We start from the raw sequence: 25,239 nt of genomic DNA, 5'->3' as shown, positions 1-25,239 counted from the left end.
GACCCTGGGATCATGACCTGAGCCGAAGGCAGACGCTTAACGACTGAGCCACCCAGGCGCCCCCCTTCTTTTTATTTTTTAACAAACTACACTAAAAAGGGGAAGAACAGAAGTACAGAAAAGGGGAAAAAAAGTACAGAAAAGGGGACTAAGTAAAATCTGCCCTCATATTCTGTTTATATATTTACTACTTATAAGAACTGACAAAATAACCCATAGACCAAAAAATGCTGGATCGTCAGATATACAAAATACAGAAATATTTCATCTAAGTTTGGGATCAAAAATTTTAGTATTACCTGGTTTTTCTGGGCCTTTCATAACAGGAAATGGAATGGAAGGATAAGTAGGGTTGGGAGAAAGATGGGTTTGGGGGAATGATAACAAAAATTGTAAAGGAGGGGCTGACCATAAGGTAGTTTGGGAGTAACTGCAATGTTTAGGGAAGAGGAAAAAATTTGCTCTTCCCGCTGCTATGTTCCATCCCGGCACCTCCACCTTCCACCCTTGCTGGTGGTCACAGCGTACCATCATCGGGCGGTCCTTGTGGCACCGGACGCCAAAATGTCAGGCCCCAACAGGGACTAAACCATGGAAAAGGTAGAGGGAGTTTATCCCAAGCAACCTGAGCACAAAGAATTCATGGAATTACAAACTACAGCTCTAGAACAGACAGAAAACCTCCTCTAATTGTGGAATTTTGCCTAAAGATCCATTTTTATACATTAACTGGGGTCTGCCTACACAACAAGAAGTTGGGGGAAAAAATGCTGCTACCAGCTTAACAACAATTTAAAAACTGTATAAACTGCAAAATCAAACTTTTCTTGAACCCATCAGAGAGCTGAGGTCATAGGACAACCAAATAAATATTCAAGAAAAGACAAGGATGTAAGCGCTGGCTCACCTGCAGCAGAACAAGGGGAAAGACAGCAGTGCCATAAAAGCAGGTAAAAAGAATTCGTCTAATTGTTAATAAATGCCTTAAGGCAAAGTGGGCTGTCATACAGAGTAGTACTCCTGGGAGCCCTAGACCCCATGGGACTCTATATTTGCAGTATTTTTGCCACAGACCTCCACCAGGTGCTCCCAATATGGGAACATGTGACTAGAAAGAATCTTCTGTAGTGCAGGGCTGAAGAGAAGAGCAGCTTCTACCAGGGAAAAAATATCAAAGCCCTAACCAGATCCTTCTCCCCTAAGGAAAGAAAATTTTAAAGCTGGGGGAGGGGCAGCAAGTCCAGTCACCTTCAGGGCGTAAGTGAAGACATCATTAAAATGACCGTAGAGTCAAAGAAAAACCCTTCTACCACTATGGGAGGAGCAGGAAAACAGTTCTGGGCCCAGGATCTTAATACCACTGCCTTCAGCTACCTCCTACCACTGAGGCAAGGCTTGAAAACAAGACCTGAAAAGATGCAAGGCCTAATTTAGCATAGAGGAGCAATCACTGACAGAGCCCCACCCCTGATGTCTAGATACGCAGGGCCTACCCTATATTGAGACTGAACCAGGACAACAAAGATATTCCTGACTCCACCACCAGGTGAACAAGCACAGATTAACACAACTGTAATATATCACTGGAAGAGAATCAGGAGCATCTACAGTCCACACAGAGGCACAAGGGCACAAGGAAAGCCAAAAACCGAGAGTCAATCAGGAAAACTGAGAAACACATTCTCATGCCTCAGTTTCTAGCTAAAGGACAAAGTAACACTAGAGAGGTATGAAATCAATGGTGCACTTAAAATATTCTTTGCAAAGAAAAAAAAAAATCCTTTGCAACAACAAAACCAAAATTCAACTCATCCAGACCCCCTACACTAAAAATCCCGGTCTCTACTCAGTCCCTACTGTGCTATTCATGATATCTGGCATTTGATAAAATATTGCAAGACACACAAAAAAGAAATATACAACCCATTGTCAAAAGACAAAGCATTCAACAGAAACAAAAACCAATGAGTACAAAAACAGAAAACTCAAAAAACCAAAAGTTGATTTTTAGAAAAGATCAGTAAATTGATAAACCTCTAGCAAGACTGAGGAAAAAAAAAGACACAAATTACAAATATCAGGAATGGAAAGGGGAAAATCAGTACACATCCCACAGACATTATAAGAACAATAATGGAATATTTCAAATAACTTTATGCCCATATATTCAACAGTTTAGATAAAATGGTCAAATTCCTCAAAAAACATGAACCACCAAAGCTCACACAATAGGTAACCTGATCAGCCCTATATCTATTTTAATAAATTGAAATTATAGGAAAAGTGTCCAACACAGGGGTGCAGATGACTTCACTGGAGAATCCTACCAAACATTTAAAACAAAAACAAAAAACACCAAATCGACACAAACTCTTTTAGAAAAAGGAAACACTTCCCACCTCATTTTATGAGGTCAGCATTACCCTGATAACAAAATTAAATGATACATATTAATTGGGCCAAGTACCAATCAGAAATTGCATACACAACATGTGCAATAACCTGATATTATTTAAACTTAAAATATAAAGGGAAGAATTTTGAACATGCGCATACTGCTTCATCTTGGTAATTCTATTTATGTTAGAATTTAACATATCCTCTAGGTTTTCTGGAGCTCCATTACTAGGTAAGCTCTTTTCTATTATCAGTAATGTAGAATAAAACAAGATTGGGAAATGAATACACTAGGGAAATAAATGTACTACTAATGAATGAAAATGGTAAAATTTAGGTAGATTACATCATAAAACAAACATAGCAATGGGGGCAATGACATGTTAAGCCTAAGAACTCATGACCCTGCAAGGGGGGAAAGTATATAATGTAAAACGTTTCCACTTTTTTCAAATTTAAACCAGATCTCATTACAGGAATAGAAAAAGCTGATGGCTCAGCAATCTAAAACTCGGCAATGAAGTTTGCTTTCTATTTACCTACAGTACAGCTAAAAGGTTTGGAAAAGTAGTGTGGGCTTAGGGGGTAGGGAGAAAGCTTCTTCCAAATGTTCACTACCAATTACAAAATTAATTCTGCTAGTTTCCCTATCCCCTCTAAATTTCAGACTCACATCCAACAGCCTTCTCAACACTTCTCAACACACTCAACACGTGGCACCTAAATTCAACTTACCCAAAACTGAACTCACTTTCCACCCACATTCCCATCCCACCCCCATACCCAAACCTGCTCTTCCTACTATATATTTCCTACTTTATTCTGTTTTTTTTTTTTAAGTTTATTTAAGCAATTTCTACACCCAATGTGGGGCTCAAACTCATGACTCCGCGATCAAAAGCCACATGCTCTACCAACTGAGCCAGCCAGGAGCCCCTCCTATATTCTTGATCACAAATAACGCTACCAACCATCTACCTAATCAACCAAACCACAAATCACCCTAAACATCCTATTCATTCCTCCTCTCTCTTGTCCCCTATAGTCGATCACCAATCCTGACGATTTTTTTTTTTTAAAGATTTTATTTATTTATTTGACAGAGAGAGACACAGTGAGAGAGGGAACACAAGCAGGGGGAATGGGAGAGGGAGAAGCAGACTTCCCGCGGAGCAGGGAGCCCGATGCAGGGCTCGATCCCAGGACTCTGGGATCATGACCTAAGCCAAAGGCAGACGCTTAACGACTGAGCCACCCAGGCGCCCCCAATCCTGATGATTTTACCTCTAAAACATTTCTCAACTTGTCCCCTTTAAATCCATCCTCCACACTCCACAAATCTGCCTGTTCCTTCTTATTAACTACCTTCAAAATAAAGACTAAACTCCAGCATTATATATAAAACCCTACACAATCTATCACTCCAAGTCTTTTTTCATTGCTATTTGCTGCCCCACTCTATGTGCTCCAATAATAGTTCCTGTCCACACTGTTCTGCTTTTCTCTACCTCAAACATTCTTTCAACTAAACTAATTCTTATCTTCATCACTGAAAGCCCAAGTAACATGCACCCTGTAAGTTAAGTAACCACCTCCACATCCCTAAGCCTATGGTAAACCTATGATTATCTCTACTTAAGCTCTTAACAAATCCTACTGAAATAATTTAAATATCTTTAGCTCCACTAGACTGTAAGAGTCTTGAAGGCAAAAGTCTTATCTGTAACTCCAGTAACCTGGGACAAAAGAAAACTCAATCTTTGTTTAACTGAACCGTAATTTTTCTCATTTTCCTCAGAGACCAGAGAAAGGGAAAAAAAACTATGTCACTAAAACATAAATAATCCTCACTGCAGCAATCAATTCCTGCTCACAAAAAAGAGGCCTATAAATAAAACTAAAAATGTTCCTTCCTCATAAGATTTCCTTCCTCTTCACAAAATCCCTGATTCCAAGCAATATTTGAAGCAAACAATCACAGTTACAAATTATCTTGTGTTAACAAAATTATAATAATGCTACAAGCATAAACTCAATAATTTGCTATTGAGGTCTAGAGTGCACAAATTTCTATCAAAGCAACAAAAGAGCACACTGCATATATAAAGGATTCTTAACAAATTATCTAGGACTAAACCGATGTATATCCTTTAAACAAGTATTTGCTGAATAAAGCAGAGAAGAGGGAAATAAAAGTAGGTAATAAAGAAAACTGTAAAAAGATCAGAAATCAAACTTTAAAGGAAAGTCTGGGTTTTCCCATAAAATTTAGGTATATACAAATTATACGTTAGCTATATAAAGAATATATGCATGCAAGGTTATGGAGTAGCCTCCTCAGGGAGATACTGAAGGGGTAACAGGGAGGTACCCAACCCGAATCTATCATTAGTTAGCTGTGACACTGATCAGGCAATGATCAAGTCATGCAATCACTCTAGCATTTCATTTCCTCAACAGCAGAAGTTGTTACTGGACATCAGATCTGTGCATTTCACTACATGTAAATTTTACCAAAAGAAAAAAGCTGCCAAAATGGGAAATGAGTCATTAATTAATCTGAGCTGTTTTCATCCTTCTATTACATACAACTCATCCCACAGCACCCTAATTAAGACAAACATTTACTACATGTTAAAAAATCTTCAAAATGGTTCATCATTAATAAAACAAAGGCTTTACTGGACTAGATGACCCCTTTGGTCTCCTCTAGCTCTAGATTTCCATGGGTTTGTTAATTTATACTATTACAAATGGTATCACTACAAAATTTATATTAAAATTTATATTACAAAAGAAAAAGCTAAAAATCACTGCCTTCATTGATACCAAATAACATTTTCAAAAGTGTCAGCATCTGTTTTCACGGTTTATTTCTAGCCTGACTAATCTGAAATCAACAGCTTCAGGTATTGCAACTCTCCACTTTAATCTCCACTACTTCCCTAAGCTTTCATTAAATGACTTCAGAGAAGGAAGAGATTTCTCTGTCCCTCCCACTTACTACCTAATAAAAGTCAAAAGTCAACTAGAGCAGAAGGAGTATGTAGAGGGGTATTATATAAGCATCAACTCCAGTACAAGGAGAGTTTTCATCAAATCCTTCCCCAAAAAAGTGTGTGATAAAGATAGGTGGTCTTTTTGGGTTTTACTATTTTTGATATATGATTTTGTCTTTTTTTATTGGCTAACATTATAGGCTTCTTCAGAAACTACTAAATATAATAAACTTATAGTCAAAAGCATTTGTCAAAATATAGAGAATATACAAAAAAGAGCTGCTGAGTTAGGTTGATTAAATTATGAGGTTTTTTTCCTCTCAAAGTTTGCTTTGATGAACAAGAACAACAAAGAATGCTTTTTCTAAATCCATGATCAATTATTTTCCTCTGGAGAAACAAAATATGTGGATTGTTAAATTAGTGATGACTAAAACACTCTATGAGAATAGAGGGCATTATTCAGTTTGTTAATCACTGAAAATACTAAGGCACAGTGTTATGCTTTAACACAGATATATGTTTTAAAATACTACTAGCAGTACCCCAACTTAAAACCTTGTATGTCCTCAGTAGAAATACCCTTAGGACAAAATCAACATATATTATGGATAGCATGAGGTAGTATGTCCCGCTGAGGACATTTTTTATTTCTTTAACCTAATCTTTAATAGAACAGTAATTTGGAGGGGCACCTGGGTGGCTCCCTCGTTAAGTGTCTGCTTTCGGCTCAGGTCATGATCCCAGGGTCTTGGGATCGAGCCCCACATCGGGCTCCCTGCTCCGCGGGAAGCCTGCTTCTCCCTCTCCCACTCCCCCTGCTTGTGTTCCCTCTCTCGCTGTCTCTCTCTATCAAATAAATAAATAAAATCTAAAAAAAAAAAAAAAGAGTAATTTGGAGATTGTTTTAATTTTAACTACCTCCAATAAATATAGTTTAAACATCTTGTAAAAAGGGCATTCAACTACATGGTATGAAAGAAATTCCTATCAATAACACTTTATAATACAATGTGTTAGCAAAAATGTAATTTCTGAATTCTTAAGAATTGAGTACCATAATATTCATGAGAAACTTTTCTTTTTCCTCAAAAAGCACATAGGAATTTTGTCACTACAATCTATCATTTTTCATCATATTACTATCCTTTCTAGGACATATATATATTCCAACATTTTTGTTTTTTAATTTGCTGGGTCACCTGTATATATACATATTACAATGTACTTATTAGATACATTAACAACGAAAATTTGAAAATAAAAAAAGTGAACTTAATTTTAGCAGAATTTTCCTAAGAGTGCTTTTTATTTAAGTAGTTCTCACCAAAACTGAGCAAGAGGAGAAATATAGCTACTTATTTATACTCTGATTAAAACTTCTATTTAAAGAAAATTAATTTTATATTAAACCTACTCTCAAGCTAGCAGAAATCTGAAACCTGCAGAAAATATTAATTTATTAAGAACCAATGAGATGTTGACAAAAAAGAAAAATAGTTATTAACTAAAAATCTTTAAAATTATGTAGTAAAACACCAAGGCCTTTGCCCAAAATACATTTACAGTATCTGAAATAATCCCTACTATTCTTATACTACCTACCACATAAAAACTGGTCATTTTGATGGGGAGAAACTAAAGACAAGATCTATGAAGGGTGAAGTAAATTCTACCCCCGATATGGGACTTGAACTCACAACCCCAAGATCAATAGTCACACATTCTATGGGCTGAGGTAGCCAGGCACCCAGAGTGAATTTCTATTTAAATCACTAGTAGGGGTACCTGGCTGGCAGTCGGTAGAGCATGCAACTCTTGATCTTGGGGTCATGAGTTCGAGTCCCACGTTAGGGGCACAGATTACTTAAAAATAAAATCTTTAAAAATAAATAAACTAGTCAAAGACAAGGTATAATCATAATTCTCTAACAGAAGTACCTTTTGTTTGCTATGACTAAAAAAAAATAAATAAAAAGGTATACTCCCAATAAGGAAAAAGTGCGTAATTGTTTGAAATGTGATTGTGAATATTTTTCAAATAATTTTTATCAGTACCTCAGAAAATTAAAGGATTGTATAATTATCTTATTTAACAAAATATACTAAAGCAGGTACTTGTAAGGTCAGTGAGAAGTTAATCATTTTCAATGCAACAAGATAATCATACATATTTGGGGAACACCAGGAAAAAAACAATTACTACTACAACAAATAACCATAGTTTTTTCTCAACTAAAAAGATACTTATGTGTTCTGGATATTTTTAACAAGTAATATACTCAGGGCGCCTGGGTGGCTCAGTCGGTTAAGCATCTGCCTTCGGCTCAGGTCATGTTCCCAGGGTCCTGGGACTGAGCCCCCAACTGCTTCTCCCTCTGCCCTTCCCCATACCCCGCTCATACGTGTGCTCTCTCTCTCAAATAAATAAATAAAATCTTTAAAAAAAAATAATATACTCTTTTTTCAATAAGGCATAAAAATTCCTACTCAAAGATTACTTAAACTGGTCAACATGAGAAACTTAAAATATCAGATTATGCTAACAGGGTCTTAATCTTCCCCTTCTTACTTACTTTTAGCAACATCTCTGCTTTTTTATTTTCCAAAGAATTCCTTTTTTTTTTTTTAAATATTTTATTTATTTATCTGAGAGAGAGGGAGCCCGAGGAGAGGGAGGCACAGAGGGAGAAACAGACCCCCTGCTGAGCAGGGTCCTGGGATCATGACCTGAGCCCAAGGCAGACACTTAACCAACTGAGTCACCCAGACACCCCCCAAAGAATTTCTTGATATGGAAGTACTTAGTCCAAAGGAAAAAAACATTCTTCCTAAACTATATAAGTAACTATTACTAAATATTAATCTCAATTATTTCTTAAGTATTCAAGTGCCTTCTAACAGCACAGCTTTATGTTTGTTTAAAGCAGTAAACACATTTCCTTGTTCTAAAATTATTATAGCTATTATGAAAACCTGATTGCTAGAACCTCAAGTCAAAGTACTGCTGATGATTCATGTTTAATCTAGACATACTTCCTTTCCTACAATCTCTCTAAATTAATACAAGAGAGTTTATGAATACCATAAAACAGGGGATCCAAAATATACTCAAATGGCCTATTGTGACCTTATAATAAAGTTAAAAGACTCATTACATAAAAATTTTACAACACTATTTTTTTTCAGTGGCATATCAGTGTTTTTCCCTCCACTCTTCTAAAAATACCATACTAACTGGGGGACCTGCAGATGAGGGAAACAAACAAAAGGGCTGGCCAAACCTATAAGCCGTATTTGTCCTCACGGTTCTACCATTCTTCTTTAGACCACACTTAGTCTCACCCCTCATTACTGTCAGATTCACAAGATTCTTAAAGGACTCCAAAAAACCCAAGCTTCTCACTACAACTCAACCCCTACCATGCCTTTCTCTGCTAGACAGTGTCCCTATATGCCACACCTCTCCTGATCAGTAAGTACATAAAAGCTTACTTCTACATTCCACTGCCTCTGAACCCTCACCTGTTTGTAGTATCAGCAAGTTTATTTGATAAACTAATATGTAATAATATTGCCAATAAAGGTAATAGTTTAAAGTTTCTCTTCCAGAGAATTTGTGATTTTAAATAGACCATTTTAAAAAGAATTCCGTAACACACGGGAGAGACACAAAGTTTGGCACTGGCAATTCTCAAATTATACTACACAGTCAACCACCTAATCTACCTAACTGTAATGTAGATCCAGTTACAACTTAATACAGTTTAAACTAAAAATTAATGTAGTCATATACAACCAGTACTGAATATATGTCTGGCTTGGATATATGCCTCATGGCAAATGTCAAATAAGTGAAAACTAAAACTACAACTGTATGGTTTTATCCTAAGTCCTATATCTGTTAAGTCTTCTCATTTTCATAGTAGAGCAAATGACCCTCTGTAGTTAACCCAGTTAAAACAGGTTATTTTTTTTTAATTTAAAAAATTTTTTAAGTATCTCTATATACCTCTAACGTGGGGCTTGAACTTACAAGCCCAAGATCAAGAGTCGCATGCTCTACCAATTGGGTCAAGGAGGAGCCCCTAAAATGGTCAGATAACTTTTTAACCTACCCAGAATAATTACCTTAGCACACCATATATGAGGCCTTCTCAGAACATTTGATATTTATGACTTACAGTGTCTTTTCTACTTTATGCTTTTCACAACAACTTGGTAAATTACAAATATAATTACAGACTGTTTACTTCAAATTCTAACAACCACTTTACTGCATTAATCCAAAGTACAGTCCTCTGACTGAGATAATTTAATACCATTTCATTCAATCTGCAATTAATTCTATAGTTACAAGTCTAGAGCCTAGTACATCTTTCTGAACAACAGGTTCAAGTTATTTTTTAAAAACCAGAACTGTATGGATTTTGTTCTCTAATAATCTTGTGAAGAAACCTCTAGACCAGAAATCTCAAACATGAGAATAGCTAGATTAATTTGGGAGAAAAAACTTTCCCAATACCTAATTTCTTAACAGTGGAAAAAGAATGCTCAAATGAAATATCCGAGACATTATGTAGAATATTATAAAACATACCAATCCTATTCAGTTTTCCTATACAATCCTATTTGGAATTTCTATACAGCTACAAGTCCACAGAGATTAAGGACTATACCACTTAGAGCTCTTATAACCTTTCAACCCATACTGAGAAGAGTATGAAAAGAGCACAGGTACTGAATGAATACAGAATTAAAACAATTCGGGAGAATTCTTGAAGACAAAATCTACATACAACGCTTACTCAGCTATCTGTAAACCAAATTTTATTAAAAACAGTGCTTTATAAACTACCCAAAAAGGTCATTAAAACAGAGATAAAACCTACAAGAGTCCAATAATTTATTTTACACTCCTTTAAGTCACATATTTGGCCCTGTTCTTTAAACAAATAGGCTCAGCAAGTATCCAATACGCCCTCACCTCCACTTCCCACCCCCTACTCTTTTGGTCCTAAAAGACAAGTATGAGGTTCAATTCAATCCTAAAAGACTGCTTCACCTAAGAGCTACTTTTGCCTTGACTTTCTTTATGACCTTGGGGGGAATCTACCAAATGACAATTATAATGAAGTTGGTGTGTTCTTGTTTATCACTGAAATTTAATCCTAATAACCTAACATTAGTGAAGTCTTCTAAACTGAACCTAGAGAACTGAAAACCTTTGAGTTATAAACATTGACTGATGTGTAACATGAACCATATTTTAAAAATTTAATTTGACTAGTTAAGGGGGAAAAAAAAACCCCACCAAGGCCCCAAATTCAACGAGATGGAAAAACAAATTCTGAAAAACATCAACAGTCTCCTCATTACTTCTCTTTAGGACAACTGGTCTGCAATGTTAAAAAAAAAAAGGGGGGGTAATAAAACTAGCTCTAACTAGCGGCTTCCTTGTTTTTATAGGGATTACAGTTGGACAACAAATTAAAATTTAAAACTTGGCAAAGTATAGGGAAACTGTATATAAAGAAATCTACAATCTGAAATTTACTAAGATACAACTATCATTTAAGTCACTAATATGTATACCCATATTGGGCGGCAATCATGGTACCACTTTATTAGCACTAGAAAGAAAAATCCTTGCCTTGGAGGAACATTTACTAAGTACATTTCATTTCAGGATCTTAGGGCAGTTTACGAGCAGTATCTCTTTAGGCTTCCCTAAGGTACTCTAAAGTGCTTAACATCATTCACACATCGAGCCACCACTAGGGTGAGAAGTAAATAAACACGATTTACTTATGCAATTATTTACCACAGAATTCTAGTCAAGAATGAAAAAGTAAACATCCATATAGTCATTTAACACCCAAAGAAAGCGTCGAATACTACGGCCGATAAGATTCACCCTTAATTGACCACTACAGAAACCACAGGCCTTCCACATGGGCTGTCCTTTACTACAACTCTTGATTCGAAAAAGTAACAATGTCAACTCAACATTTTAACAGTATAGAAGATAAACAGAACTTGATGAAATCTCTAATTCCAGATCCTCAAAAGATGTTTATAAAAACTGAGAAAGAGCAACGCCCCCCTAAAAGCACCATACTAGAAAAGAATGAAATATCGAAAACATTAGGTGGGCCAAGGTTAGAAAAGCTGATCTAACCCAATTACCCGAAGGGACCACAGGGTTTGGGACTAGGAACGTGAGATCGGGGTGGGGGTGGGTAGCAAAGTGAAATCTAACCCCAGAAATCACAACACAGGCCGCAGCCTGGGAGCTGAAGCTGGCGGGAAGTGAGCTCCCTTTCTGTTCCCAGGGGAAAGTCCAGAGAAGAGCGGCTCCACACGGCGCACTTACAAGGCGCCAATAGTGCATGCCTACCAAGGCACCGGAGCCGCTGGAGAACCCGGTTAAGAAGGGGAGGAGACCCCGGCAGACGGCCCTGGAAGAGGAGGAGGACTAAGGTTGGAAGCAGCGGCAGTGGCTGGACGAGGGGGATTACCTAACTGTGACGACAGAGAAGTGTCCTCAGGCTCCGGCGATGGTCCCGACTGCGCAATGTGTGGTGTCTTTCCCGCTTAGCCCGCAGCAGCAACAGAACCAGCTCCTTCAGCCAGTCGCCATTTCCCGCCTACCGACCTGCTGCACCGCACGGACAGAGACCCGGATGGAAAGCGGCCTCTCCGCGCAGGCGCCTTGACTTCCTCCTCCCCCTCCCGCCACAATTCTGCGAGGTGGGAGGGAAGGAATGCGGGAGGCCTCAGCGGCAAAAACAAAACAAAACAAAACACACACACACAACAAAAAACAAACAACTTTTGCTTCCGTAAAAAGCGCTTGAGTTCCTGCCGCCAGAAGAAGCTCACAAGCCAGATCTCTGACAAAAATTGAACGCAGGCCCTTAGGACCGATTGGAGGAACAAGGACAAAACCTATTAAGATACGCCAGGGCCTGGGGGATATTTGTACTTTAGGGGCCTCCGTAGCTGGCTGTGTAGTGATTGCAGGGGGAGTAGGGAGTAAAGCGTTGGGAGTGAAGAGGCGGGGACCCGAAAGACGGTTTTTCCTCCCGCTGCTAACGGAACTGCTTAGGCAGAGCTGGGAGGGGGAGCGCGCCCTCGCCCCGCAGGCGGGGCTTAGGAACGCGTCGCTTACCCTGGCGGCTAGGGTTTGGTAACCCGGGCGCGCCAGGTGGGTGGAGCCAAGTGGGACAGGGTGGGACTACCGCCTTGGCGCGCTGGAGGAGGTAGTATGTAGAGAGCGCTCGCGGAGGCCGTGATGAGATGAATCCTTTCATCTTTCCAGGGATCCCGGTGGCCCTTGAAGGTCCTCTTTCCAGCTCTCTGCCTAGAGAGCATTGCAATTGCTTGTGGATCTGTCATACAAACCCCCGCCACTCAACTCCAAACCATGTCGGCGGTGGTTCTGCCGAGAAGTCAGATCATTCAGGCAAATGAGTTCCTACCTGCATGCCTGAGTCTAAATACCGTCAGCCTTCCGGGGTAAAGTGTATCAATCCAAGCGTCCAGCCCTAGTGGAATATCAGAAAACCAAGTGTAGTGGTTGGAAGAGCATCATCTGTTTACTAAAACTCCGGGCCATTCACATTATTCAATCAAGAAATATTTATTGAAAAAACACAGTGTGTGAGGACCATACTAGATGCGAGGGATACAGCAAGGCAGACACGGACCCTGCCTTCCAGAGTTCACAGTCTATTGAAGAAGACAGACAAGTAAACAATTTAAATACAATGCGCTAAAATGACCACAAGAAATTCTTGACAGGCGTACAACTGGGGGTCTGAGAAGGCTTTCATGAGATGACATGAGGAGTTGATGTTACAAAGGAAGGGTGTCTAGGTAAAGGAAACAGATAGAAAAATCCAAAAATGAGATTGCATTGAGCAGTTAGGGAAATAGTTCTGTGCACCAGGGATACAGGAGTTGAGGGGAAGATAGTGGAGAGAGAGGAGACTGAGGTAAGCAGAGAACCCTTGTGAATCTGGTTGTCTCAAAGTGTGGAGCAGGTGGGTTGTCTCCTGAAAGCCTTATGTACTGCAGATCCTGTCAGAGCTCAGAGTTCATTTGCACCCGGTATCTTCCTAATACAAAATGCTCTGAATGAGACATTGATTGACAGCCCGTGGTGTAACAGTGTGCAGAACTGGTATTAGTCCACAAAATAGATTCCTGAAAAACTAATTGGAAGTCAACAGTTACTGATTATCCAGTCTGTATCGTGGAAAGCAATAGAATACAGACTTAAAAATTACCCCGATTACCAAAATAATTTTTAAATCAGGTAAAAATTGGAAATATTTCTGGAAAAAAATGTTCCCAGTAGTGGTAACTTCCCAGCGTTCTCTTCTAAAACTTAAATATGCCATTTACAAAATGCTTTTATATGCAATTTGATTTTCCCAACAACCCTTCAACTCTTCAGCTGAAGACACTGAAATTTTTTGAAGATGGGGAGAGGGGAGTAAAAAGGAAAAACAGGTGCCTACCCAAAGACAATCAATCCTCTAGTAAGAAATTCAATCAGGACTCAAGCTCTCCTTCTGTTCATTACACTACATCCTATTGTCTCCTGTGGCAATGTTGTTATTGTTAGATGTTAAGTTTAGAAAGGCTGCTGGTAGCAAGTCTAAATGCCTTTGCAATTTATTTAACATTTTAACACCATTTTTTCACAGAGGATAACTGTATTATGTTCTGATTTTCACCTTCATTTACATCTAATAGTCTCTACTAGACACTTTTCGGCAATATCTATCTAAGTGGATTGTTGTGAAGATCAAATGAGATTATTTATGGAAAACACTTAACAAGGTGTTTTCCTTGCTCCTTAAATGATGGTTGTTAATGTCATTCAGCTTCAGTGAAAATCCTGTCCAAGATTTTAGAATAAAGGTTTAAAAATATGAACTTAAAAAAAATCTGAAGTATATTAAGATGCAAAGCAGTAGCCATAGGAAAAAAAATTAATGCAAAAACCTAGTGACATGCATACTTTCCAAACTATACATAACTATTGCTATATGAAAACATTAATGAAATAGGATGTTCACTAAGCAATGTGATAGAAGTATCTTGGATATTCAACAGAATCCTTCAAAAAGTCCCTTATTTCACAGTATATGGACCATATTTACCATTTATCTGATATATAAGGCACTTCACAATCCATTCCTATATTAATTCTCTGTGCGATATACTTTATCACTCTCACTACAACTCATTAAGGAAGTAATACTCATAATAAATATTGAAATATCAGAACTGCCATTTTGCTCTAAATTGCAATGACTTGATGGCAATGATCAAGTGAAACATAACGTGGTCAAAACTAAACTCTTAATTTTCTCTCAAACCTGCTTCTCTCTTAGTATTTTCCACCTTATAGAACAGTTTCTTTTTCATATTTCATTCTATCCATTGTAAGTGCAATAAACTAAACCTTGAAAATATATCTTGAATCCAAACACTTACCATCCCAGCTATCTCCCTAGTTCAAGGACCATCATCTCTGACCTGGAATACTATAAGTCTTCCTGCTCCATTCTTGAACCTCCTTCCATCTTTCTAACACAGAGCCAAAGTGATCATTTTAAACCTCTTTATAAATTTTCGATCTCCCTTAAAATCTGAAATCTTTACTATGACATGCAAGGACCTTCATTAGGGTCACTCTTGGCTACCTTACTGACTATATTCCCTACCTCTTGCTATTTGTATTCCCATCATACTGTCCAACTAACTGTTCTTTGAAAAAGTATATTCCTGTATCAAGGACTTTGTATTTATTGTTTCTCTACTTCTAATTCTCTTCCCCTAGACCTGTGCTATTCAACAGCCACTAGCTACAAGCCATGTGTGGGTACTGAGCACTTGAAATGTGGAAGTGTGACTATGGAAATAAATTTTTAATTTTATTTCATTTTAATTAGCTTAAACTTTAAAATTAATACCTGCATGCTTAACAGAGCTTCCATTTGGGGTAATGAAACAGTTCTAGAACTAGTTAATGTTAATGGTTGCACAACATTCTTAATGTACTTAATGCCACTGAATTGTATATTTTACATGTAAATGTACAATGGTAACTTTTACATTATATGTATTTTACTACAATAAGAAAATTGCTCATTGGTATTTCCCCAAAGAAGCTGAACTTATGTCCACACAAAAATCTACACATGAATGTCTATAGCAACTTTATTCATAACTGCAAAAACTTGGAGCATCCTCGATGTCCTTCAATAGGTGAATGGGTGAACTGTGATATATCCATACAATGGAATATTAATCAGCTAAAAAGAAATGAGCTATCAAGTCATGAAAAGACATAGGGAAATCTTAAATGCATATTACTTTGTGAAAAAAGCCAATCTGAAAAGGCTATATACTGTATGATTATAATCATATGATATTCTGAAAAAGATAAAACTATGGAGACAGTAAAAAGGTCAGTGGCTGCCAGGGTAAGGGGTAAGGAAGGAGGAGTAAGTGGAACACATGGGATTTTTCAGACAGTTAAACTATTCTGCATACTATAATGGTAGATTCATGTCATTATACATTTGTCCAAACCCACACAGAATTTACAGTACAAAATGTGAATCTTAATGTAAACTGACTTCGGTTGATAATGTGTGTACAGTGTTGGTCTATCAATTTTAACAAATAATTTTACACCGCTGCGGGAAGCTGTGTGTGTGTGTGTGTGTGTGTGTGTGTGTGTGTGCGCAGAAATGGAGTACGTGGGGAATCTCTATTTTCTACTTAATTTAGCTGTGAACCTGAAACTGCCCTAAAAAGTAAAGTCTACTGAAAAAAAATTAATACTTGGTTCAGTTATTGGAAAACTTTTAAGTATGCTTGGAACATGAGTAGGTGAACATACTTACTCAAATATAAATTTTGTGAATGCTAAATACCAATCAAATATTTCCAATGATAATTTAGTGTCCAAATTGAGATGCACTGTAAATGTAACATATACACTAGATTTCAGAATTAGTACAGAAATATAAAATATCTCATTATTAGTATTCTATATTGATTACCTATTAAAATGGTAATATTTTGGATATATTGGTTAAATATCAAAATTTCACTGGTTTTTTAAAATGTGGTTACTAGAAAATTTAAAATTAAATAGTTAAATAAATTAAATTATTAAATTTAAAATTAAATTATTTTAATTTTGTATTGTATTTCTTTTGGATAGTGTTGCACAAGATATTCACATGGCTTGTTCTTTTACCACCTCTTCAGAAAGGCCCTCCCTGATGATCCTATCTAAAATGGCACTCCTCTAGGGGCACTTGGGTGGCTCAGTCGGTTAAGTATCCGACTCTTGATTTCAGCTCAGGTCATGATCTCAGGGTTGTGGGATCAAGCCCCACATCAAGCTCTGCACTCAGCACGGAGTCTGCTGGAGATTATCTCCCTCTGCCCCGCCCCCCCCACACCGCTTGTGCTCTCTCTCCTCTCTAAAATAAATGAAATCTTTTAAAATAGCACTCCTCCATCACTATTCCTTTATTCTGATTTATTTTTCTTATAGCAGTTATCAATATGAGTATAGAAAATAATGATCTCTCCCTCTGGCCTGTAAGTTCCATGAAGGCAGAGACTTTATCACTGTTGTATTCCTAGTACTCAAAACAATTCTCCATACATATTAGGTACTCGATAACTAATTGAAAGAATGATCATTGTTCTTTCATGATGGAATCTTTAGGCTTATGTGTTAGGGGGTGGGGTGGACAACATCTTGAGCAGTCATCAAATATTGAAATGAACCCCAAATCCACATTTCTGGGTCTCTCAACATTTCAACCCTCTATTTTCAAATACCTATAGTACAATTACATTTGTATGTCTTCAAATTCATTCTACTACCATTGCAATTTGCAATTAAACCCATCCAAAGAATTTTTCATTTCAATTGTTATACTTATGAGTTCTAGAATTTCCATTAGGTTTTTTATAATTTTCATTTCTGTGCTGAGATCCTCTATCTGTTCACTCATTTAAAACCTTTTCATTTAATCTTTAAACATAACTTTTAATACCTGCATTAACAAATAACAATATAACAAATAACAATAGCCATCTAATTTTTTTAACTATGGATCACATTTCAAGTCTTTGTCTAGTAATTTTTTATTGAATATTGGACATTGTATATATGTCATAGAGGTTCTGGATTCTGTTATCTTCTGAAAAGTGAAGATTCTTGTTTTAGCAGATTCTTCAGTTACTGAGTGGTTACCTTAAACTATTATAGGCTTGGTTTTATACTTTGTTATTAGTTCATATCTATGAGAAGCCCAAGGAATTTCATTAAGTTCTAACTTGGCAGGACTCAATCTCCATACTCTATCTCCCCTTAAAATCTTGTCAGAGCTTGTTAGGGCAGGCCTAGGGAGGTCTTACCCTAGGGCATGGTCTTTATTTCCAAGGTACAACCTTTCTAATGTTTCAGCTGGATGCCATAACTGTTAGAGATCTCTACCTTGGCAGGCCCGGAAACTTGGTGCCCCTGACCACTGCTTTTAGGCCAACACTTCTTGACCTCTGGTATCTACATTCCATTCTCAACTCTGTAGCAACTGCCTTCTGGTAAGCCTCAGGTGGTCTTGCTCTGATTACGTACAGCCCAGCCCTCAGCCACGGACTTGTGGGCATCCCCAAGGATTTCTCGGGTTACCTCTCTGTATAGCTCCCTCTCCATGCCCACCCCATTGATTCCACTTCAGCTGCTCTCCACTATGATCTCTGTCTTCTCAGCTCAGCCTCTTTACACCACAAGAATCTGGGTGATTGTGGGGCTCAATTGCTTAAGTTTCCCTTATTTCAGAAGTTTCAGGTTTGTGCTACCCCAAAACAGTCGCTTCATATATATTGTCCAGTTGCTACTAATTCAGGAGGGCTAGTCAAATTACTCAGTCATAGCCAGAAACAAAAGTCTCCCTTCCCTCAGATTTTTTGGAGTGGAATTAAGGAAAGAGGAGCAGCTGCTCTCAGGTGACCAATTAAGAAAATATGACCTGCTGGAAGCCATGGTCAGGAGGTTTGATGGGAAAGCTGGTCTAAGTGAAAGAAAGTAGCAAGTAGAGAGAAACAGAAATGGGAGTTGGTGAAACAAAGGGAGCAGCATTTAATTGTGTCAGTTGTCCACAGGTCCAGGAGATTCCTGTCCTTAATGCAGTTTGCTAACATGGACCATTAAATTTCCCCCTTTCTCTGGGATAGTTGTTTGAATTTTCATTTGGAACACTTAGTGAGGAGATTTTTTTTTTTTTTTTTTTTTAAGATTTTATTTATTTATTTGACAGAGAGAGACAAAGCGAGAGCAGGAACACAAGCAGGGGGAGTGGGAGAGGGAGAAGCAGGCTTCCCGCAGAGCAGGGAGCCCGATGTGGGGCTCGATCCCAGGACCCTGGGATCATGACCTGAGCCGAAGGCAGACGCTTAATGACTGAGCCACCCAGGCGCCCCTAGTGAGGAGATTCTTAAAACGAATTGGGTACAGCCCAATTAGAAGTGAATGCTGATGTGAAGACTCAATAACCTAGATGTTGGAAATATGTTAATATCACATGGTTTGATTATCTCATTGAAACCATAGGGTCAGACATGTATGTAAGGGAATAGAATTTTCCAAGGCTAGCCATTATGGGAAGTAACTATCTCCCTCATAACTATGCAGTTTTTGTTTTATTTTGTTTTCTTGCAGATTCTCTTTCCTCATATTCTAGCAAATTTTGTTATAGGATATACAGGACAAGTCAAAAAGGCACACAATCTTGAGATTTTTCTAAAATAAAGGTACATATTTTAGAAATGATTTTGAATTTGTATTCACATTTTCCCTGGAATCATCCCTCCATGTATATTTTATTTTACATATTCTTTTTATGGGTTAGTAGCAAGTGACCTAAACCTACAAGGTTCTCCCTACCCTACCCTTACCATACCTCTTCAGCCTCATTTCTCTCCCCTTGCTCATGATACTCTAGCCTCACAATTAAAATGTTTCATTTAAGTGGAAACTTAATTACTTGGAAACTTAGAGACCTTGAAACCTTGGAACTTTATTTTTAATAGTTCTTATCATTATTTAAAATTAGCTGGTTCATGTGTTTACTTATATTTTGTCTGACAGCTCCAACTTGAAAGCTCCATGAGAACAGAAAACTGGTCTATCTTATCCACTACAGTATTATTACATAAGACAATGCTGGGCAGATAGGATGCATTCAGTATTTGTTAAATAAACTAGCACTACAATAAACAACCCTAATATAAATCTTTCTGCCATTCTAGTTTAGCTTAGCCTAAAATGTATTATAAATTTGCTCAAATTTTAGTGTTAAAATGTAGCTATTTGCATCACATGAGTGTGATATGTGTATATGTATCAGAATCAGCAAAATAGTAAAACAAGTTTAACTTTAATTTATTAGAACCCAGTAAGTGATGATTTTATAAGCAGAGTTTCCATTAAATTAACACTTAATTCCGGGCAAAAATACATGTAAAAAACCTAAATCTTAAGGCAGAAGTAAAATATTATAAAAACCAGCATGTCTATTACAGACTGTAGAATGTCAGAATTTTAAGAGATTCACATAGTATTTTATAGCACTAAAATGTTAATACAGTCAGAAATATTATCAATTGGTCCAAGATTTCTCAGTTTATAAAATGTCTAGACTAATTGAAGAAATTTTGCTGTATAAGTAGTAGCTACGATATTAAGTGATTCTTTTTATGACAAAGGCAGGAAATTTCATGGTTTTCATTTGTAAAGATTTTACAGTATTAAACATAAAGTATTACTAGAAGTATGTTTTAGATTCATCTTCCCACCGTAATGCCCAAAAGGTATACATCAATTCCCTTTAACTCCATTTTTTTAAAAATTCTGTGAATTTTCATATCTATTCATTATAGGCCTGACTATACTCAGCAAAGGCATGAATTGCTTACTTTGATTTGGTAGAAATAACAATTTTAATAAATCACTATATATTTTCCTGGTCGCAAAATAATTTCAAACTGAAGTCTAAGAATTTTTGCACTTCTAATAAGTGAACAGCTTTTTCACCTCTTTAAGTTTGAATTTTTGACTACAACCCGAGCACAAAGGACGGGGAGGGAAGCATTTCATGTTTATGCGCAATTAATAGAAGGACTTCTGAAAAACAGAGTTAACAACCTTAAATTTCTCCATATGATCAAAACCTTTTATTTTGGGGTGGGGGATAAAATTTAAAAGATTTAAATCCAAAAGCAGGGATTAACTATAACTAGCTTATGCATTCTATGGAATAGTGTCAAAAAAGACAAATGCATTTAAAATAATTTTGTAAGTCTAGCAAATATGAGGTTTATGGGTTCTTAACAACATATTAATTACAAAGATTCTTCATCTTTATTACAAACTTTTAAGCTATTTTAATAAAACGGCTGTAGACCTCACTGTACTTCTACTTATCTGTGCATTAATAAAAATCTGTTAAAACTCCTTATTTAGTACTTCTGAAAAATTCTAGTCAAATAAGATCACTATAACTACCAGAGAAGCTTTGAAATACTGATTGCAGATTCATTTCCAAGTTGATTTAGCTTCTTTCAGAATCTGGCATTTAAATCATGAATATTTTCACCAACTTGGACTCTGAAAATATAAAAATTTTAGCCAATGAAGGTTAAACAGTACTAGTATGATGTGAAAAAATAAAAATTGAAAATACATTGTCAATCATGCATTTCACAATTTCATGAACTAAGCAAGGTAAAACTCATAAATGTTGTTATGTCTTTGCAGGTTACCTCAACTTCCATCAGGCATCAGCTGAAAGCTAATCTGCCAAAACACATCAGCACTCATGTAAAATAAAAGAAGTAGGGAAATGATTTTGCACACATGCTGCCCAGTGTTTGGTTTTCAGGTTCCAACCCCTCTTTTATGTAACTATTCTAGGTGTAACTCCATGAAAAGCATGAGATGAGGAGTAGATAGAACAGAACATCTGTTGGGCTAGCAAGAATATATTAGTGTATAAAAAGTTTTTCAGCTGAGTGTTCTCACTGGGGTTATGCTATGTGCAACATATAAACTGTACAACCAATTTTTCCTCTTTGTCCATTTGTGGAACGAATTAGGCTCAATAAAATGTAAAATATACATTAGTTCATTTTAAATGCAAAGATTACAGTTTTGCTTACTTTGTTTTTGGCTCAACTGTGATATAACCAAAAAAATCTCTGCTTTAATAATACAATATGAAAAAGTTCACCTATGTACATGGGTACATTTCTTCATTAAAATTTTTCCTTAAATCTACCTCAATCTATCTTTACAACTGATCTTTACAACAAAAGTCAAAAACAACAAAGTAGAAATGATTCCATTTTACAGCACTTTAGGTTTTCTGAAGTTTTCCTTTAGGGCTTAAAGAACATCATTGAAACGTTGCTTTCCATAGTCTGCAGGATCCATCTGAAGTTCTCGTTCTTCATCATCTGTAAGGGAAATAGTTATGTATCAAGAACATTATTTTTAAAATCACTTGCAGAAAACCAATTAAATAATGCCTCAGGTTTTTTCTCAGCCTTAGGGTAGTTTTCTGCTTGTTATTTTATGCCTTCTAAAATAGCATTCTATTTCTTAGTTGCTTGGCTGAACAGTGAAAAGTCTGCTTTCCAAAGTCTTCCAACATATTGGAAGATTAATTTTTTTCATCAAATTATTTATTATTTTATTTTTACATTATACATATTTTCTTTCAATGGGTAGCATGTGTATTATTTTATACCCAACGTTAGCACAATTACTTAGTACTAAGTTTTAAGGAGGGCACGTACTGCATGGAGCACTGGGTGTTACACGAAAACAATGAATCGTGGAAGATTACTTAATTTTAACAAATCTTTTGACAGTAGTTAGATATATAAGTAGATAGAAGTAGAGCTAGATATAGTTAGCAAAACTTTAGGAACCCACAAACATTGAGGAGTTGATCCTTGAATATAAAATATATTATTTCTACTAGATGAATTAGTCCTTTAAGTTTGGTAGAAACCATTCTGTATACATTGTCATGCCTTTAAAAACCAGCTTTTTTTCTAATTACAAAATGAATCCATACTCATCACATAAAGATTATCAAATATAAGACAGGAAAATAAAAATTACTCAGAATCCCAATATTTAACATTATAGTGAATTTCTTTGCTCCTCTGCAAAGAGCTTACCAGCAACTTCTTAAATGGAATGTACTAACCAAAACTTAACTTTTTCTTTACCAAAAAGAAAAAAATTATTATTAATATTGTTAGTAAGATCCTCAAAGTCACTTTGCAACTATATTAAACAACTCCATATAATACTTTGGAGTTTGATTTATTTAGCTATTGACAGGTATTTCTGGGTCCTTCTTGGCTATCACCTGTCATTTCACATTACTGTTAGCTTATCTGCCAGTAGCAATCCCTTTCTAGTTTTCTTCTAAACTACAGGTTTTGAAATAAGACTGCTCAGAATACAAAAATTATGTTAGAACAAGAATGAAAAGTAATTTAATCAAAGCAAAGAGGCTTCTTTTTTGGTACATGGCTTTAGTGACATCTTTTGGCTCCTCCACAGCCTTAAAACATGATTTTTCATACTTTCTGGTTCACAGTTACAATAACCCAACAGCTTAGTTTTTGATAGACTGAGGTGTTACTATCATAACTGTCTGGAAATATAATTTTAAATTTATATTTACATTATATAATTTAAAGAGTTACATGTTAGAATTCAAATTCACGTGTATACTACAGCTTTCTGAAATCTGTTCTTTTAGATTTGAAAGGTTTTCCAGAAACTCTCAGCTTCTCTAGTATATCCTATAGTAAAATTTTGTTCAAGAAAGACGCCATATGGTGTATGTAGTATGTATTAACTTTACATAATGGTGTGTTCTTATTTCTTCTTTATGTTTATTCATAAAAAATGCCAAATAAACCAACTTCCTTTTTTCCTCTCAATAACTTTCCTATTAAACTTACAGAAATTCTCATTTAGAATTGCAGGTAACCATTTTATATCATAAGCTAACAAAATGATCTTATATCCTCAATAGTGTAATCCACTAGGTATGATAACCTCAAATCTGTTACAGGTAAAGGCTGAAATTGTATCCATAATCACACGTGTATTTTGAAAATATGCTAATCAATCTCTTATCACAGAACTCTTTATACTTTAAAAATTATCTTTGGTTTTTTTTTTTTTTAAGATTTTATTTATTTATTTGACAGAGAGCACAAGCAGGGGGAGCTACAGGCAGAGGGAAAGGGAGAAGTAGGCCCCCTGTGGAGCAAGGAGCCCCATGTGGAACTGGATCCCAGAACCCAGGGATCATGACCTGAGCCCAAAGCAGACCGTTAACCGACTGAACCACCCTGGTGCCCCAAAATTATCTTTGGGTTTGTTTTTTTTTTTAATATTTTATTTATTTGACAGAGAGAGACACAGCAACAGAGGGAACACAAGCAGGGGGAGTGGGAGAGGGAGAAGCAGGCTTCCCACGGAGCAGGGAGCCCAATGCGGGACTGGATCCCAGGACCCCTGGAATCATGACCTGAGCCAAAGGCAGACGCTTAACAACTAAGCCACCCAGGCGCCCCATCTTTGGTTTTATAGGGACATCTGGGTGGCTCAGTTGGTTAAGCATCTGCCTTCGGCTCAGGTCATGATCTCAGGGTCCTGGGATCCAGTCACAAGCCCAACACCTTGCTCCAAGGGGAGCCTGCTTCTCCCTCTGCCTGCCACTCCCCCTGCTTGTGCACGCTCTCGCTGTCTCTGACAAAGAAATAAAATCTTTTATTTTTTTTTTTAAGATTTTATTTATTTGACAGAGAGAGAGAGCGAAAGCAGGAACACAAGCAGGGGGAGTGGGAGACACAGCAACAGAGGGAACACAAGCAGGGGGAGTGGGAGAGGGAGAAGCAGGCTTCCCGCGGAACAGGGAGCCAGATGCGGGACTCGATCCCAGGACCCTGAGATCATGACGTGAGCCGAAGGCAGACGCTTAACGACTAAACCACCCAGGCGCCCCAGAAATAAAATCTTTAAAATAAATAAATAAATAAAATAAAATAGTCACTGGCACCTCTCCAGAAAGCTCTCCTTAGGATCCATGTTATAGGATATCACCTATAAACACATCTTTCAGGACTTCAGTAATTAAATGAAAAATTAACCACCATGGAGCAGTGGGAAAAGCAGCTATACAAAAAAGAATTCCTAGAAATTTAACAGAAAAGTTATTAAAAGGAAAAAGTAGATATGTTGGAAGATTTTTTAAGTGAATAATTATAAAGAGAAAATAAGAGCAAAGCTCTAGGAACAGAAAAACTGAATTCTAGTCCAGACCCAGGCACTTATTAACAAACCTGAGCTACTTTCTAACCTCTTTCGTCCTTTAATTACCTTCTCAATAGAGTACAGATAGCAACTGGTTTTCCTATCTCAAAATAAAATAATGCATATGAAGGCAGTCTTTACTTCCAAAGTCTTCTACAAATATAAGAAGGAGTTTGTTGGTTCTATTAATTTATGCTTTTAATCAAATTTTAATATGGTGCCTTCACATTATTTTTCAGAATTCTACAGGACTTTTGGAATATTGCATTTTTCTTAGATTGAACTATTATTTACATTAACTAGAGTCCATTTTCAGTGTAGCTATTCTAACCAGAATTCAAATTTCTATTGACAACCTTTTAGCATGTATTTGTAAAGTATGATGAA

General features: G+C 36.8%; 2 protein-coding genes across 4 annotated transcripts in view; both read right to left on the bottom strand.

Annotated features, from left to right (window-relative positions):
• CTDSPL2 (CTD small phosphatase like 2) overlaps positions 1 to 12,382 on the bottom strand; it is a 75,948-nt gene extending 63,566 nt beyond the window's left edge. Inside the window, exon 1 of one of the 2 annotated variants that reach the window (XM_031029156.2) lies at positions 11,918 to 12,382. The gene's annotated coding sequence lies outside the window, so the exon portion shown is untranslated. The remainder of the gene's footprint in view (positions 1 to 11,917) is intronic. The other variant, XM_006727452.3, reaches the window with a different exon arrangement.
• A 7,492-nt stretch (positions 12,383 to 19,874) lies between these two features.
• The window catches only part of GOLM2 (golgi membrane protein 2), a 99,495-nt gene continuing 94,130 nt past the window's right edge, over positions 19,875 to 25,239 (bottom strand). For both annotated transcript variants that reach the window (XM_006727454.3, XM_006727455.3), the window contains one exon: positions 19,875 to 21,962. In XM_006727454.3, the coding sequence (XP_006727517.1) occupies positions 21,892 to 21,962 (71 nt within the window). In that variant the 3' untranslated portion in view covers positions 19,875 to 21,891. The remainder of the gene's footprint in view (positions 21,963 to 25,239) is intronic.

This window comes from Leptonychotes weddellii, chromosome 9, assembly GCF_054177405.1.
Source record: "Leptonychotes weddellii isolate Sample4059 chromosome 9, ASM5417740v2, whole genome shotgun sequence".
Taxonomy (NCBI): domain Eukaryota; kingdom Metazoa; phylum Chordata; class Mammalia; order Carnivora; family Phocidae; genus Leptonychotes; species Leptonychotes weddellii.
This window is presented reverse-complemented; position numbering and strand designations above follow the sequence as displayed.